Raw genomic sequence first — 16,862 nt, 5'->3', positions numbered from 1 at the left:
CAGGACTCAGGCCGGGGAAAGCACGCACCGAGAAGTAGGGGGACTGAGGGACCTCATTGCCCACCCGGTAGCGGAGGGACCCACCATTGGACATAACCCCATCTCCCCTCACAGCAGCGGGACGGAGCCCAGGTCCCCGAGCACGAAGGAAGTAGCGGAAGAGAGCCAACTCTGCGACTCACTGCGGAAGTTTTATACCACCTACACCCAAAGACCAGGGATATAGGGAGCCTGGAAGGGGACCAGTCCGGCTGACACGCGCCTTCGACTCTACCGCTCCCCTCTTCGCCACTCATAGACGTACTGGGAAGTCCTGTCCAGGGAGCATCAGCAGTGGCCAACTTTGGCGACGGGTACAGCCCCTTCACGCTCAGCGCTCTGGCCTGGGGGTCGTCAGGGACCCGTCTGGGGCGCGAAACAGCATCAAAGTTCGGCGCAATCTGTGACCTCACGGACAGTGCCCAATGGCAGGCCTACGCAAAAAGGGGGAGCGCACTCACCTGGAGATGCTCAGCAGAGGACAACTTTAAGGGAGACAAGGGACAGGTGTCCCCAGGCGCGCCCAAACAGACCGTTGACTCTACAGAGGGCGAAGTACCCATAACCAGATCCTTTCTTGAAAGCCTATTTAATTCCCTCCGGGAGGATATCCACACCCTGAAACAGGAAGTAGCTGGGGAAGTCCGCGAGATCAGAAGAGAGGTGGACGGCCTGGGGGAGCGAGTAGCCGCCATCGAGGAAACGGACACGGCTCGCGGCGAGGAAGTGGAGCAGCTGCAACAGGAGGTGTTGAGATTGAAGGAGCAGCAGGAAGACCTGCAGGCCCACGCAGAGGATCTGGAGAACAGATCGCGACGGAACAACATAAGGGTCCGGGGAGTACCATCGAAGGAAGAGGGGTTGGACATCACGGGCTACTTACAGGCCTTATTCCGAGAGATCCTTGGAGAATCTGGGGACTTTGAAATCCGAATTGACAGAGCGCCAAGCGTCAGGACCCCCCCAGATATCTTTGCTTTCCTGCCCGACTTTCCTCAACGCTAGCACCAATCCTGACGCAACTCTTTAACACCTTTTCTGAACCTGGCGCCATCCCGCCCGACCTACTGCGTGCATCCCTCACAGTGATCCCCAAACCGGGGAAGGATAGGACCAAATGTGGCTCCTACAGGCCGATATTGTTATTGAATGTAGACCTAAATCTATATACGGGAATTCTGGCGGCCCGGTTGGCTCCCCACCTACCAGGCCTTATAGACCACGATCAGGCGGTCAACATCCCCGAACGCCAGACGGTGGATCACACCAAAAGGGTCGTTCACCTCATAGAAAAAGCCTCACGTTTACCTGGGGAGAGGATGATGTTAGCGGTAGACGCCGAAAAGGCGTTCGACCGGGTTCATTGGCCCTATCTGGAACAGGTTCTGGAGAAGGTTGGCATCGGGGAGAAATTCCGCACCCTCATATTTAATTGTTATAAGTTCCCCACGGCGATTGTGCGAGTCAATGGTTATAGCTCGGAGAGTTTTAATATAGAAAGGGGCACGAGGCAGGGATGCCCGCTGTCACCACTACTATTTGCCCTCTATATGGAGCCATTCGCTCAGAAGACCCGCCAGAACCGTGACACAACAGGATAAGATTTGGTGGCTTTACGCACACTATTAGTCTCTATGCAGACGATGTTCTGTTGTCACTAGAGAATCCGCGGACGGCCCTGCCGGCCTGCATAGCGGAGCTCGACTCCTTTGCAGAAGTGGCCGGATTCAAAATGAACACGGACAAAGCCATAGCCCTAGATCTGTCTCTAGGCCCCTCCACAAAGGCCCACTTACAAAGTCTCTTCCCTCTCAATGGTCCTCCGGGACGGTGCCGTATATATAGGGATCCAGCTAACCCCTACGCTTCCAGCTATGACAAAAGCCAACTATGCCACACTCCAAAAGAAGATACAAGAGGAGTTGAGACGTTGGAAGCACTTCCCCCTCTCATGGCTGGGCAGGATAGCAGCGGTCAAAATGACCGTCCTCCCCCAAATCCTTTATCTCTTCCGGGCATTGCCGCTGCAACCACCGACGGGATGGATCCAGCAAATGCAGGCAGACCTCGCTCACTTTATCTGGCAAGGCCGGAAGCCGAGAATGAAGAAGGCACTAGCAATGCTGAGCCCAGAAACTGGGGGCCTGGGGATACCGGAACTGCACAAATACTTTCAGGCGGCACAACTACGCTATTTAGTAGAATGGAGCAAGTGGGAGTCCGAGAGGCACTGGCTTTTTCAAGACCAGGCGATTGCAGGGCGTCCACTCCAAGAAATCCCCTTTTTGCGTAAGGCCCACCGGCCCACTAATCTATACGCCTCGTTCGTTACACGGGTCCCCTTGGAAGCGTGGGATGCCACTAACGCCGTCCACGACCTTACCACATTCCCTTCCCCTCTCACGCCACTGATTGACAACTCAGATTTCACTCCAGGCCTAGAGAAGGGAGTATTCGCGCATTGGCGACCAGCAAGGTGTCGGTTCCTTTACCATGTTTACGGCCCAGACGGGGTACTTCCTTTCCCGCTCTTTAAACAGGAATATAACCTCCCGGAAACTGAACGGATGCGCTACATGCAGGTCCGGCACTGGGCACTCCAGCCGCAGGTAAGGGAAACTGCAGATGGGAAACTCCGACCATATGAAAGGTGGCTTCTCTCAAGCACCTCTGACACCAAACTAATCTCAGACCTCTACGAATTCCTACAACCACCTGCAACACATTTCTTCAATCCAGGCAGGGAACGCTGGGAACGTGAGCTAGGCAGGACACTGAGTCATAGAGAATGGGACCAGATCTCTTATAGGGCACGCCACTCTGCGTATCACACCGGGCTTACAGAGACTCTCACTAAGATCTCCACGTACTGGTACTACAACCCGGAACGGTTGCATGAGATAGACTGCAGCAAGGACGAACACTGTTGGCAGGGTTGCGGACACACAGGCACCTTGTTACACCTCTTGTGGGACTGTCCACTCTGCCAAGACTACTGGACGCAGGTCATAGATGACATTGACACTCACTTTCAAACAGAACTACCCCGCTTCCCAGCCTACGTTTTGTTAGGGCTCCCTAACCCATTGACATACCCTTTGCGCTCGCGTAAGGGGCGCCAGATGGCCATCGCCCTGTGTTCTGCTGTTCAGAACATTCTTGCTCATTGGCGTACGGCTACAGTCCCCTCCACTACAGGCTGGTTACATAGGTTGTGGTGTGTGTTGGGGATGGAGAAACTCTCACTCACCTAGCTGGAGACATAGATCAATATGAAAATCTCTGGCAGCCGTTCCGTTCTTTGTTGGCCACTGAATTTAGAGAACTCACCTGCCAGAGATTCCTCTGCTTGTTGCGGCTTACAGGGCCCACAGAGGCGAACTCCTAAGGAGGTACGGATGACAAGTCTCTCCAGAGTTGGAATGAGAGGGACACAGGAAGGTGAATTTGAGCACAGGACGTGGGGCTGGGGAGGGAGGTGGGAATCGGTGAATTTGAGGGGGGGGGTTGTGGGGGTTCCTTTGGGGGGGTTGTCGCAGCACGAATGGTTGTTTCATGCCTTTGCTGGTTGAGTTGGCTACTGCATAATATGTTCATCCCCTCTGGGGCCGTACTTGCCTCTCAACTGCTTCATGCCACTGTTGGACCGCATGATATCAGCCTTGTATATTTTGTATTCATGGTGGTGCTTTCAATAAAAAGATTTAAACCTAAACATTCTACATTAGGTTTGAAATGTTTTCTGACTTTTGGATACGGGTCTAAGCCCTAACTAACTTGGCGTATTTAAATGGCTCATGAGAAGGTTACTTAATCATTTTGCTCCCATTCTATTGAGTGTTTCTCTGTTAACTTAAATCTTTTTTCTGTCCCTTGTAGGAACTCGAGTACCAAGGTTTGACCCCACTGCATACATAAAAGACAAAGAGCGAAAGCAGAAAGAAAGTGAAAGCAAACAGTAAGTACCACATTATGTACCCTTCAAGTCCGATTTCCAGGACATAAGACTGAAAACTCTATGATGTGGTTCATGTTTATTCCGTTTAGTGCTATCGTGCTGACACGCTTCAGACTTGGAACTTATTTCCAAATGTTGTGATACGTTTTAAAATTCTAATGCATTCTCTTGCTTGCACTGTATTAAGACAAACTGTTTTCTTATGCATTGTAGGATCTTCACTGACAGTCCTAGATGTAGACTATTCCCATACATCTGCTGGAAACCCAGAACATTTCTTTTTTAATATAATATAGTCAATCTGTAGTAGGAGGTGGGCACCTCCATTTCATTTAGTCTGATGACACCTCATGAAGAGCAAGACAGTCCAGCTTTTCTGCATTCTTCTTAGGCAAATAACTTACTGTTAAACAGCTGTTAGACGTCATTGCAGCAGCCAACTGAAAAGAAAACGCTACGCCACCCAAAGTAACTTTTATCTTTCCCTCTGCCAAAATGAGAAGTGGGGAAAAAGTTGCTTGTCGGGCCAAAAGGGCACAGGCTGCTACCAGCATACACCAGTGGTTACTATTTCTAGCATGTACTTTACTGGCAGTTTGCCTCACTTTTTCAATTATTTTTTTTCCACCTCGTGCCGAAAGGATCTCTGAACTCTTGCAAGCTTTAATCATACTTTTTCCTTCAGAAATTTCTAAAGGATTGAGGAATTTGTGCTTTCATTCAATGTTTTTTACACCTGATATATTTTTCCCTTCATTTTACCATTTGTGAGGGAATTCTTTCTCACAAACGGCCCTCTTTTATCAAAATGTCCCTCCTTTAGAAGGAAAAAAGCTGCTTCCGAACTTCACTCAGTACGTGTGGTTTGTGTACTAGCCACACATACTGTTAAACAATTAGAATTGTGACAGAAAATGATGAAGAACCAACCTATTTGCCGGATTTAAACAACGCAACTAATGTCGATGCCAAGACCACAGGTACCAAAATGTACCCCTGGCACCAGCCCAACTGCTGTCCACTCCAACTACATTGGGATCTGTGCCATCAGCTCGGCCTTTAACGGCAAGACACCCAATAGCAGGACCTTCAACACAAGAAGACACCAATGATAGCAGTCAAGAAGTTCTGCCGCAATCTGACATCGTCCAGGTCGCCATCAAGGAGATCAGCCTCGAGACATTCCACGTCTTCTTTTTTCTCATGTACATCAAGAGATCATTGTGGTTCTCACCAAGATGAGATATAATTGCTGCTTCCAGTGTCATTAATTGATATTCCTGCAGAGGATTCTCTACAAGAACCTCTCGATCTACTATAATTACCATCAAGGCTGAAAAAGCCAGCTCTGTCACCTAGGCCACTTCTACCATAAGGTTCAGTTATGGTGCCTAGGGGCGCACTTCAGTGTCTGCTAGACCATAAAAATTGCCTCAAACTTATTCACTAATTCCTGATCAGAAATGTTCTTGGGTAACTCCAGATAGACCTAAAATATTATACGTTTTTTTTACTTTGCCATTCTTCAGAAAGGGAGTGTAAAAATCCACTGAAATATTGGAGCTTAATCAGGGTGGGTATACCCTACAGTTCAAAGTTCCTTCTCTGTCAGTCCCACGAAAAGCAGTGCCAAAATGTCAGCTGTGACTTTTAAAGAAGGAGGTATAATGTCTGCTCCAAAAATATGCAATTGAACCAGTTCCTTTATCTCAAAGAATGAAAGGAATCTATTCCATAAATTATTTTGGTTCCCAAGGAAAGCCCCACAGAGGAGTTCAGGCGAATCTTTGTTCTAAGGCAAACCAACAAATAGATCAGGTAGCTTACTTTCATGATGACATCTTTACTTCACATATATCTACAGCTTATGAAGGGAGACTTGATGTGTTCTGTGGAGCTACAAGTTGCTTATTTTCATATACCAGTGGAAGCGAAACTCAGCATGTTTCTGAGATTCTTAGTAGGCAAGGTATATTACCAATATAAAGTTCTGCTCTTCGGAGTGAAATCTGCCTCACGAACTTTCTTGACGTTTATGGCTGCTGTGTGGTGGCTGTTTGCATTTGAAGGAAACAAATCTACGCCTATCCCCACCTGAACGGCTGTTTGATAAAGGCAAGCTCTGGGCTACAGGCTGAGAGGGATTTCTACACCAGAGTCAACTTATTATATTGCTTTGGCTTGCACATCAACCTTAACGTGTGTGTTGTCCTCAGTGCATTTTCTTGACTACCTACGAGTGCTATGCACACATAAAATGGAGAAATGTATCTTTTGAAATAAAGTTTTTACAATTTTGTAGGAATGCCCCATGTTTTTGCAAACATCACTACCAATAGCACAACAGATTTCATCCCTGTTGGGGTCCATTGCATTATGCATCCTCCTAGTCCCCATTGATCTGAAAAGAGCAACAACAACAACACCACCACCCTTCTGGACAATCTCGCCAACCTAGGACTCAAACAACTTGTTAATACCCCCACACACCGCGCAGGACACTCTCGACCCTATCTTCACCTCCAGCAAACATATTTCCTTCAGTCACACCACAGTTCTCCAATGGACGGACCACAGCTGCGTTCACTTTGTCTACAAAAAGACCACATCCCACAACCATCCTCAACGTACTCTGCAAAGAAATTGGAACAAAATCACCATCGACCAGGTCTCCACATCGCTTCTTCAAAACCCCCCTGCCCACTCATCGAACCCCAACCAAGCAGCCATCAACCTCACACAATGGCTAACCGACACTGCCGACAACCTAGCACCTTTGAAAAAACGTCAAATCAAACTAGGCAGCAAAAACGCCCCCTGGTTCAACGATGATCTTAAGAAATCCAAGAAACTCTGTCGCTCCCTTGAGAAGACCTGGAAAAAAGACCCAAACACCAACACCAGGGACGCCTTCAAAAACGCCTCCCGCATACACCACCAATTGATCCGGACTGCCAAGAAAACCGCATTCAAAGACCGACTAGACAAAAACGCCCACAACAGCAAGGAACTATTCAACATCGTCAAAGAGTTTACCAACCCCATTGCCAACTCCAACGACATCACCCCCTCTCAAACCCTTTGCGACTCACTAGCTTTGTTCTTCCACGACAAAATCGCAGACATCCACAACAGCTTCAACAACCAACCCGAAGACAAACCCACCAAACCCTCTGCCGTACCTTTACCCCCCTTGAACATCCTTAATGACTGGAACCCAATCTCCACTGAGGACACCATTCGCCTGATGAACTCTATCCATTCAGGATCCCCCTCAGACCCTTGCCCTCACCACATCTTCAACAAAGCAGACTCCATCATAGCACCACACCTCAGAGACGTCATCAACTGCTCCCTCAAATCCGGCACCTTCCCAGAAAGCTGGAAACACGCCAAACTCAGCGCCCTTCTGAAAAAACCCACAGCTGACCCAACCGAACTCAAAAACTACCGCCCCATCTCGCTCCTCCCATTCCCGGACAAAGTCATCGAGAAAGCTGTCAACAACCAGCTCGCCGCCTTCCTCGAAGCCAACAAATCCCTCGACTCCTCACAGTCCGGCTTCCGAGCCAAACACAGTACTGAGACCGCACTCATCACAGCAACAGACGACATCCGAACTCTACTGGACAATGGAGACACAGTCGCCCTCATCCTCCTCGACCTCTCCGCAGCCTTCGACACAGTCTGTCATAACACCCTGTTACAGCGACTTAGAAACATCGGAATCCAAGGAAAAGCACTGGACTGGATCACTTCTTTCCTTGCCGGAAGAACTTAGAGAGTACGCCTCCCACCATTCAAGTCAGAGGCCACTGAAGTCATCTGCGGCGTGCCACAAGGATCTTCACTCAGCCCCACCCTCTTCAACGTATACATGAGCCCCCTCGCGACCATCGCACGCCAACACAACCTCAACATCATCTCCTACGCTGATGACACTCAACTGATCCTCTCACTCACCAAAGACCCAAACATCCCCAAAACCAATTATACTGTACTATCTTTGCACCTGTTTTTCCCGGACTAAATGTAAAGCGCTCCGATACCCTCGGGTCTGGCCAGCGCTATAGAAAACTCCAAAAATAAAATAAAAATAAATAAACCTACATGAAGGAATGAAAGAGGTAGCCGAATGGATGAGGCATAGCCGTCTGAAACTGAATTTAGACAAAACAGAAGTCCTTATCTTAGGTACCTCCCCCTCCGCCTGGGACGACTCTTGGTGGCCAGAAGCCCTTGGAAAAGCACCCATCCCAACGGTTCACGCACGGAACCTAGGCGTCATCCTGGATTCCTCACTCTCGATGACCAGACAAGTCAACGCCGTCTCCTCATCTTGCTTCAACATTCTTTGCATGCTCAAAAAAACATTTTGCTGGATCCCCACCGAAACTAGGAAAATGGTCACCCACGCACTGGTTACAAGCCGCCTTGACTACGGAAACACCCTTTACGCCGGTACCACCGCAAAACTTCAGAAAAAACTCCAACGCATCCAGAACGCATCAGCCAGACTCATATTAGACATCCCGCGTAAAGAACACATTTCTGGTCACCTGAAAAACCTCCACTGGCTCCCCGTCAATAAGAGAATAACTTTCCGCCTCCTCACCCATGCACACAAAGCTCTCTACGAACTTGGACCCGAATGCCTCAATTCACGTCTTTCCTTCTACACCCCCTCCCGCCAGCTGCGCTCTTCCAACCAAGCCCTCGCTACTGTTCCCCGCGTCAGCAAAACCACCATGGGAGGAAGATCATTCTCCTACCTAGCGGCCAAAACCTGGAACTCACTTCCCATGCACCTTCGCCTCACTCAAAACCACCTAGCATTCAGAAAGCAGCTTAAAACCTGGATATTCGAGAAGTAATTCCCCACCCCTCCTCAAGCGCCTTGAGACTCTCTGGGTATGTAGCGCGCGATATAGATTTATTGACTTGACTTGACTTGAACAGGTGGGTGAAACCAGGCCAAGCAACCTGGCAAAAAAATTCCAAACAATTTGACATTGGCCACTGGCAGGAAACTTGTTGATTCAGGCAGTTGACTTAACAGGTCTTCAAAATTGTCAGAGAGATCACCTAAGCAGATGCTACATAGACCATCACGAGTAGGAGTTAGACAACAGAATCTTGCTAGAAATTGAGGACTGGAAGAACAAAGTGGAGTGTTTTTTATACCCATCGTACAGACAGAGAATGTAGATTCGATGTCTGAGGTGTCAGAACCTGCTTGGATTGGATGTGACGGATGCTCAGTAGACAAAGCGGTTGAGTAGGTAAGTGGCCTTATTCACGACAACAACAAGGAGCAGACTCTATTTTGCTGGCCAGTAACTAACTGACCCTCAACGAATGTTCACCTTCAAACTATAATGTGGAATCTTACAGCTGTATGATTCCACATTATAGCAGCACATGATGTAGCTTATACTGGGCCCTAGACACAATACCACAGTGGTCAATACAAACACATTCCATTCCCTTCCATACAATGACAGTGTTAAGGGGATGAATCCATGCAACCTAACAAATGAAGTAAAATCCCTAATACAATAAACAGCATGACATTTTTACAACAAAATACTAATGAAATATAACAAAGATTGAATAAAGAAATAATTTCAAGCAAAATAATAACATAAGCATTAGTAAAAATCTTTTAAATATTATAATGGTCTCCGATCTCTTATTCTCCTTCTTTTTTTGGAGCTCAACAAATCCCTATACTTCTTTACTCCGTGAAGATAGGTGGGACAACCATTTACTCACATAACCCTTTCTACCTGCGAACTTGTCCTTCCTCTTCCTTTCCCAAAATCACCATCTTTCATTAACATGTATTCACTGCAATTCTCAACCCTCTTAACAGCACAATCACCACTTTTCAGATATAATGCTGTGGAGATGTGAAGTGCAGCTGAGGTCCTAGACCATATGCTTCAGCTGGGAGTTGCCCCCACCAAACTATGACTCCCGTTTAATGAAGCCCTTACTGATGTCCTAATGCGGTTCCTGGTCCAAGCCCTTCTCAGAGGTTCCTGTGCATAGGACAATTGCCCGCTGCCCTTGTCCTGCCCCTGGGAACCCCAGTTTCCTTGCCTAGCACCCCACCCCAGAGAGCTTGGTGGTCCAGGTGTCTACTTCCTAAGTTAATACCTGCACATTTTGCCTACAACTACACTGGAAAGGGAATCCAAAAGGCTAGATACCTTTGGGAAGATGATGTTCTCCAACGTCAGCCTAGCACTCCTGTCCGTGGAAACTGTGCCTCTTTGACCGATACTCCAATACCAACTGGGACACAGGTGCACAAGTGTTGCCCATGATCTTGGAGTAGGCCTGAGCCATGCCTTCTCAAGCAGTTGCTGATGGGAGGGATACAGCCAAGTTCACAATACGATGTGGGCTCACTGGGCTGAGCAATTTCATTGTTGATGGCCAGGCTGAGAACCACCATTGCTCATGGAGGTACCCTTTAATGACGCCTAGTTGTTTGGAGAGAAGATGGACTCCGGGCTAGAACACTTTAAGGACAGCAGAGCTACGACCAGGTTCTTGGGCCTGGTTGTGGTCTCTCGCCAACCCCAATCTACCTTACACAACTTCCAGGGGCTTCCACCTGCATCATTACATTCACAGCCACCCTGGCCAAACAAACACACAATCTTTTCATGGCCGGAGATGTGGTTAACACAGACCACGTGGAATAGGTAGCTAGAGTTCGAGCCAGTCCACCGGCATCCACAGACATCACCTGCACCACTGAAAGTCAGTTATATCAGACCGTTCGGTTTTGCAGCTCGTCAAAAAGGGTTACACCCTTCCCTTTGTGACCAAACCCAGACCCCACCGACTTTCGACAAGCTGACTGAGGACCCCTTTCCTTGATCAGTCAGGGACATATTAGCTCTCTTGGCCAAGGGAGCTATAGAGAGAGTGCAGCCATAAGAATTAGGTCTTTGTTGCTATTCCTGCTACTTTCTGATGCCCTAGGAGGGCGTAGTCCTTTGTCTTATTCTAGACCTGCACCTTCTTGATCTCTTGCTGAAGGTGAAGTTCAAAATCCTGTTCTGGACCTGGGAGACTAGATATTATTGCTGGACTTACAGGATGCTTATTTTCACATCCCTGTCCTGCCTGGCCATGTGCGTTGCCTCTGGTTCACGGTAGGCCAAGAGTACTTTGTTTGCTCTGCTCCCTTCTGCCTTATCAGCACCGACATTCCATTGGACACATAATCTGGGGAATCTCTCTTACTTGGTCCAGATCTTGGAAGGCTCTACAAATGATATGTAGCGAACTGCAGTTGGGTCAGTGGCAGACTGCTCTCCCTTCCCCTGCCAGAGCTGACTTTGATGACAGATGCATCTCTTCTGGGCTGGACCAGCCATCTTGGAGAGGTGGACATCGGAGGTCTCTGAGGGAATCCAGACTCCACATCAATCTGTTGGAGCTCCAAGTGATCCGGCTGGCATTGAATGCCTTCCTTTCTTCAATCAAGAAAGGTTGGCACAGGTGGTCATAGAAAACACATCCGCAATGTGGTATTGCAACAAACAGGGCGGGGTAGGGCTGTAGACCCTTTGTCAAGAAGCACTGCACCCCTGGACATGGCTGGAGCATTAGAGCATTTCTCTGCTTGATGAATACCTGGTGGGCTCTCTGAATGCCAGGGGGCACAAACTCAGCTGCCCATGGTTAGCAGTCGCAAATGGCGTCCCCACCTGGAAATGGCACATAGGTTTCTTCCAAAAATGGCAAGAGTCTTGATCGGATCAGTTTTTGGTCTTCAAGAACGTGCAGTGTCAGCAATTTTGCACACTGTAGTTTCTAAGGCTGCTGTAGCTTGGAGACACTTTTAGTTTCAAGTAGAGCCCAGGCCTGTACGCCTCTCCGCCGATACCACTCCTGCCCAGAGTTCTCAAGAAGATCAGAAACAACTGGGTCTAAGTCATTCTTGTGGCTCAGGATTGGGCATGGAGAGTCTAGTATCCTGAGCTGTTGAGCATGAACACGGGTCCTCCGATCAGGCTGCTTCTTTAGGAGGATCTTCTGTTGTAGCAACATGGTAGGATCCTGCACCCAAACCTGAAAACACTTTGCCTTCATGTGCAGGGATTGAGCAGCGACAGTTGACAGCTTTCCACCTTAAGTCTGCAATGTTAACTTGGCAACCAAGCGTCCCTCCACCAAGACAGTATATGCCGGCTGTTGGAGTAAGTGTGTGGCATTGTGTACAGATAATCAAGTTGACCCCTATCTGTACCCCTTTCCCAGGTTATTTTGCTTATTCTTGCCCTAGCCCAGCAGGGATCCGCTTTGGGAGCATTGAAAGGTTATTTGTCTGTCATATCGGCATTTCTGTGGGTATTCGATCCGCCATCCCTTTTCAAATCCCCTAGGTTTCTCAAAGGTTTTCAACATGTTTTCAGCAGCTCCTTTCATTATTGTTCAATCGGACCTTAACTTAGTTCTCATTTTTGCATGTGTTCTCCTTTTGAGCTGCTACACAAGTGCCCTCTAAGGTTCCTTCCCATAAAAATGGCATTCCTAGTGTTGATTACAGCTGCCTGTGAGTGAGCTACAGGCACTGTCATCACAGCCTCCATACCTTACCATCTAACAAAATAAAATGGTCTTTCGCACTAGAGCATCCTTCCTACCGAAGTTGGTAACTCCATGTCATGTAGGCCAGCCCATCACTTTACCTACCTTTTACGCTCCACTTCACCCCTCTAAAGAGGAGGAGAGATTCAATCGGCTGAACCCAAAAAGCGCATTGTCATGCTACAGTGACCGCACAAAAGAGTTCCAGGTGGAAGATCAACTCTTTGTGGGGTAGTTCCGAGCCAAAAACGGAAAAGCTGTGCAGAAACGGACCACCTCACGATAGATAGTGCTCTACATCAAAATCTTCGGCCAGAAAGATACCTCCTGAAGGCTTGCATGCTCATTCCACCACAGCCAAAGCTGGGACCACTGCGTTAGTTCATTGAGTATCTGTCCTGGATATCTGTCAGGCCGAAATGTGTGGGCCTCACCGCACATGTTTACAAAGCACTACTGCCTGGACAGTTAGGTCTGGCGAGACGGGCACTTTGTCAGTTCGGTCCTACAGGATTTTCTAGTCTAAATCTGTGTCGCAGCCACACCAGCGGGGAGGTGTTGCTTAGGTTTTTATTCTATTGGAAGGAATCTATGGCTAGAAGTCTCTATGTCTATATCAGATGAAAAGGTTTGCTTCCCTCTTAAGGGTTCTAGTTTCACACACCAATGGTCAGTATTCTTCTTGGTTCAGCGCTTCTGGTGTGGAAAGATGCAAAAAGAAACTGATGTTAGCACCCCGCATTAGCCGACCAATGTAAACACTGCAAGAGTCATTCCTGGCACGGACGACACCCCACCTAGCCCAATGACATCACCTACTAGCACGCTGTGGTACTGCTCATGAAATATTATCGTATCCAATCTGAATCTGTAGGAAAATTCTAAGGTAAGGAGTCCCTGACTAGATAATCTCTACCAGATAAAGCGTAGCCAAAGGTATGTAACTTGTTCAATTAGTCCAGCAAGCTTGATAGCTGTTTCGACGTTGAATGTTTAGAAGGCACTGCAAGATTAGAGGGTCTGTTCAGATTGCCGTTAAATAATGCTTCCAGTCTGAGCTAACAGCTCCTTTCCCTGCAGCTGTCTTTGTAATTTAGACTAATTTCTCCCACAGTCAGTTAGGATATGAGGCAAATAGAATATTGGATGCTCAAGACCCTCATTGTTTTACCTTTGTAGAAGAAATGTCCCAATTGCCATATCAGAAGCATCAGTTTCAATAATAAATTATGTTATTGGGTCAGGATAACCTAATATTAGAGCCTTGGTAAAGACCTCCTTTAGCTTAAACAATGCTTTTTTGTCCTGGAATCAGTGAAAATCATCACAGAATCAGCCAGAATCATTGTATATCACAAGTCTGGTAAGCAAAGAGGTCACTAAACTGATGTACAAATCTGCCAGACCTAGAAAGAATTGGCCTTTTGAAAGCTAGATGGTGATGGTCACCTTCTTGTGATCAACAAAACTTCTCAAGAGATTAAACAGAATCCTCAACACTCCATTTCGGATTGGTCAAGCTCATAATTATTGGGCTGATTTTGTTTGTCTGGATAACTCTTGTAAAACATATTGATTGTGATATTACATATTCTGCGAGTAAAGGAAAATGTTATCCAAGAATAACTACAAACTGGTTTAGCATATCTGAAAACAGAAATCTATAAACCTCTGGATTATTGTTGGAATTTTACATAGCATATAGGAAATTACACTGTACTCAGTGACTGAACAGTCCAGAAGGCATTATTCCACTTTTTCTCCATACTTCAGACGCAAGAGAGAAGCTCCACCCAGATTTTTTTCATAATCCTTGAGAAGTAAACATTAAACCATAGAGTACCAACAGGCAGGTACAGTGTTAATATATGGTACCCTGTATCCAGCAACAGACCGGTCGTTCCAACCCATGATGAGTCTGCCATTTGGCCCCTTATTTTCTTATGCTAATGACAGTATTCTCATGACAACATCCTCTGCCTACAAACCCCTCCACATGCCTACAAACCCCTCCACAACTTTGGATCCAATACCTCAACGAAAGAATCTCCTTCCATGCCCCCAAGAGAAACCTCCGCTTCGCTGACCTTTTTTTTTTTAAATATGTTTATTGACTTTTCATCATAAGAAAAAACATCAGGAAATATAACTGCAAGTACAGTAGGTGTATTCCAAATAAACCCCTCTGTCCCTCCCCCCTCCCACCCACCCTAAGCCGAGACAGATACAGTTCCCATGTGATGTAAACATGCACTAGGCCTGATAGATATACAGATATACAATGATCTCGAAGGACCTGGAACCAGGCATGTAGCAAACAATTACTAATTCCCCACTGGCAACAATATAACTTAGGTGTAACCCCACCTCATAGCATTGTCGCAGGCAAGGAGAAAGCCCAAACAGAGATTCAACAGTCTCGCTCATACTTGATCATAGGAGGTCCGGATTCGTAAGCAGATATGCTGTGAGCGGAGCCCAGAAGTCCTTAGGGCGCGAGGCCTCAGGTAGTTCCTCCTCATAAGTTTGTAACTGGGTTTTTCAGTACAACAAATCTCGGAGCCATTGTTTTTGGTCTGGGCAGCCCTCGCCCCCCCAGCATTGAGCCACAGTTCTCTTCGCAAACAGGGTAGCCAACGCAATTATCCGTCTATTACAGGGCTTGATTATTTTGACGACCCCCAGCAAACCGATTTCGGGAGCAATGCACAGGTTCCTGAATAACATCTGTCAACATCCTGTCACGGCTGTCCAAAAGGCATACACACGCTCACACTGCCACGCCATATGTAAAAAATCTGCATCTGTGACACCACACCTCAAGCAGTTAGCATTATCGCGCAACCCATACTTAAAGAGCTACGCCGGGGTATAATCCAATTGATGCAGGAATTTAAAATGTGTTATTCGTAAGTTGCAGTTCTCTGTTAAGCGGCCAGTGAGAGTGCAACAATCATTCCACATTTCAAAGGCGAAGGCTTCACCCAGTGCCACCCGCCATTTCACAAATTAAGCGTCTCCTGCTGTTCTTGCTCACGCAAAGACACATTATAAAGTTTTGTAAACAGCCCCTTTAGCTCCTCGCCCGACAACATCACTTGCAAGGCCCGTAGGGTGCTAGGTTCAGTCTGGTAGTCTGGACATTAACGCCGATTGAAGAGTCTTGAAGAATGCCACATTCAGTCGAATAGGGATATTAATAAAGAAATACAATAGTTTGGGAAGGAAAGACATTTTTACAATTTCAATTCTGTCCGCTAATGAAAGGGGCAGATGAGCCCACCACTCAGCCCGCTCAGTGATACTATTGTTCGCCCTGCCATAATTCTCCGAGATCACCACGTCCGGGTCCCTGTGGATCCAGACCCCTAGATATTTCACGGGGTCCGTCGTCCAGATCAATGGAAGTTCTAACTCAATGTTCGAGGCATATGAGCTGCAGATTGTACACTATGCAGATTGTACACTATGCATAGATCCTAGTGTTGGGCCCGGATGTTTGCAGTTTGTTGTTGTCCTGAAAAGTTCTTTGGAAGTCACGAGATGTGCATGGGCATCGGCTCCATCCCCAGATTGTTTTTTTCCCCCATCGGGCTCTGATGTGTTTCCTGCGCTCCGGTTTGGTACCAAATTTCCTTCGGCGCGCAATCCTCACCCAGTTCGACGGTATTGTCTCGATCGCGATCTACGACGCGATTCTCTACCCACTTCGAAGTCTTCGATTCCGGTCGTCGACAAAGGCCTTCGGGCCTACTTAGGCCTCACTTTTTGGCTCATGGAAAGGACGCCATTCAAGAAGTGTCCTCAATGTGGGTCGAAGTTTCCCCACACCGACCTACAGGAGGTGTGCAACCTGTGCCTTTCACCGGAGCACGAGGCCAAAGACTGTTCGGCGTGTGCCTCATTCCGCTCCAAGAAGACGATCCGGGACTGACGAGCTCGAAGAACTATGGCTCGCTCTTCAGCTCCGATTCCCGACGACATCTTCCAAGAGGGTGTCGACGTGCCAGAACAGGCCTAAGAGAATATCAGATCATCAGATGCCGAAGACTCTGACGTCGAGGAGGTCACTCCAACTCAACGGGTCATAAGTAAGACCGTCGACCCCACCCCTTCCTCGACACCATCTAAAAAGGCTTCAGTCACACTCTCACCTTCGGGCTCGGGTGCACACCGAGACATTGCTACTAACGCCCCGCCCTCGGCCCGGCAAAGAAGACCACAAAGCCTTCAGGTGGCTCGGGCTCGAGCC

The 16,862-nt window shown here is 47.7% G+C and overlaps 1 protein-coding gene across 1 annotated transcript in view; it reads left to right on the top strand.

Annotated features, from left to right (window-relative positions):
• CCDC61 (coiled-coil domain containing 61) overlaps positions 1 to 16,862 on the top strand; it is a 786,500-nt gene that overhangs the window by 398,530 nt on the left and 371,108 nt on the right. Inside the window, exon 9 of the mRNA XM_086938445.1 lies at positions 3,919 to 3,997. Within this exon, the coding sequence (XP_086794571.1) occupies positions 3,919 to 3,997 (79 nt within the window). The remainder of the gene's footprint in view (positions 1 to 3,918; positions 3,998 to 16,862) is intronic.

The sequence above is a fragment of the Lissotriton vulgaris genome, chromosome 9, assembly GCF_964263255.1.
Source record: "Lissotriton vulgaris chromosome 9, aLisVul1.2, whole genome shotgun sequence".
In the NCBI taxonomy this organism is placed as follows: Eukaryota; Metazoa; Chordata; class Amphibia; order Caudata; family Salamandridae; genus Lissotriton; species Lissotriton vulgaris.
This window is presented reverse-complemented; position numbering and strand designations above follow the sequence as displayed.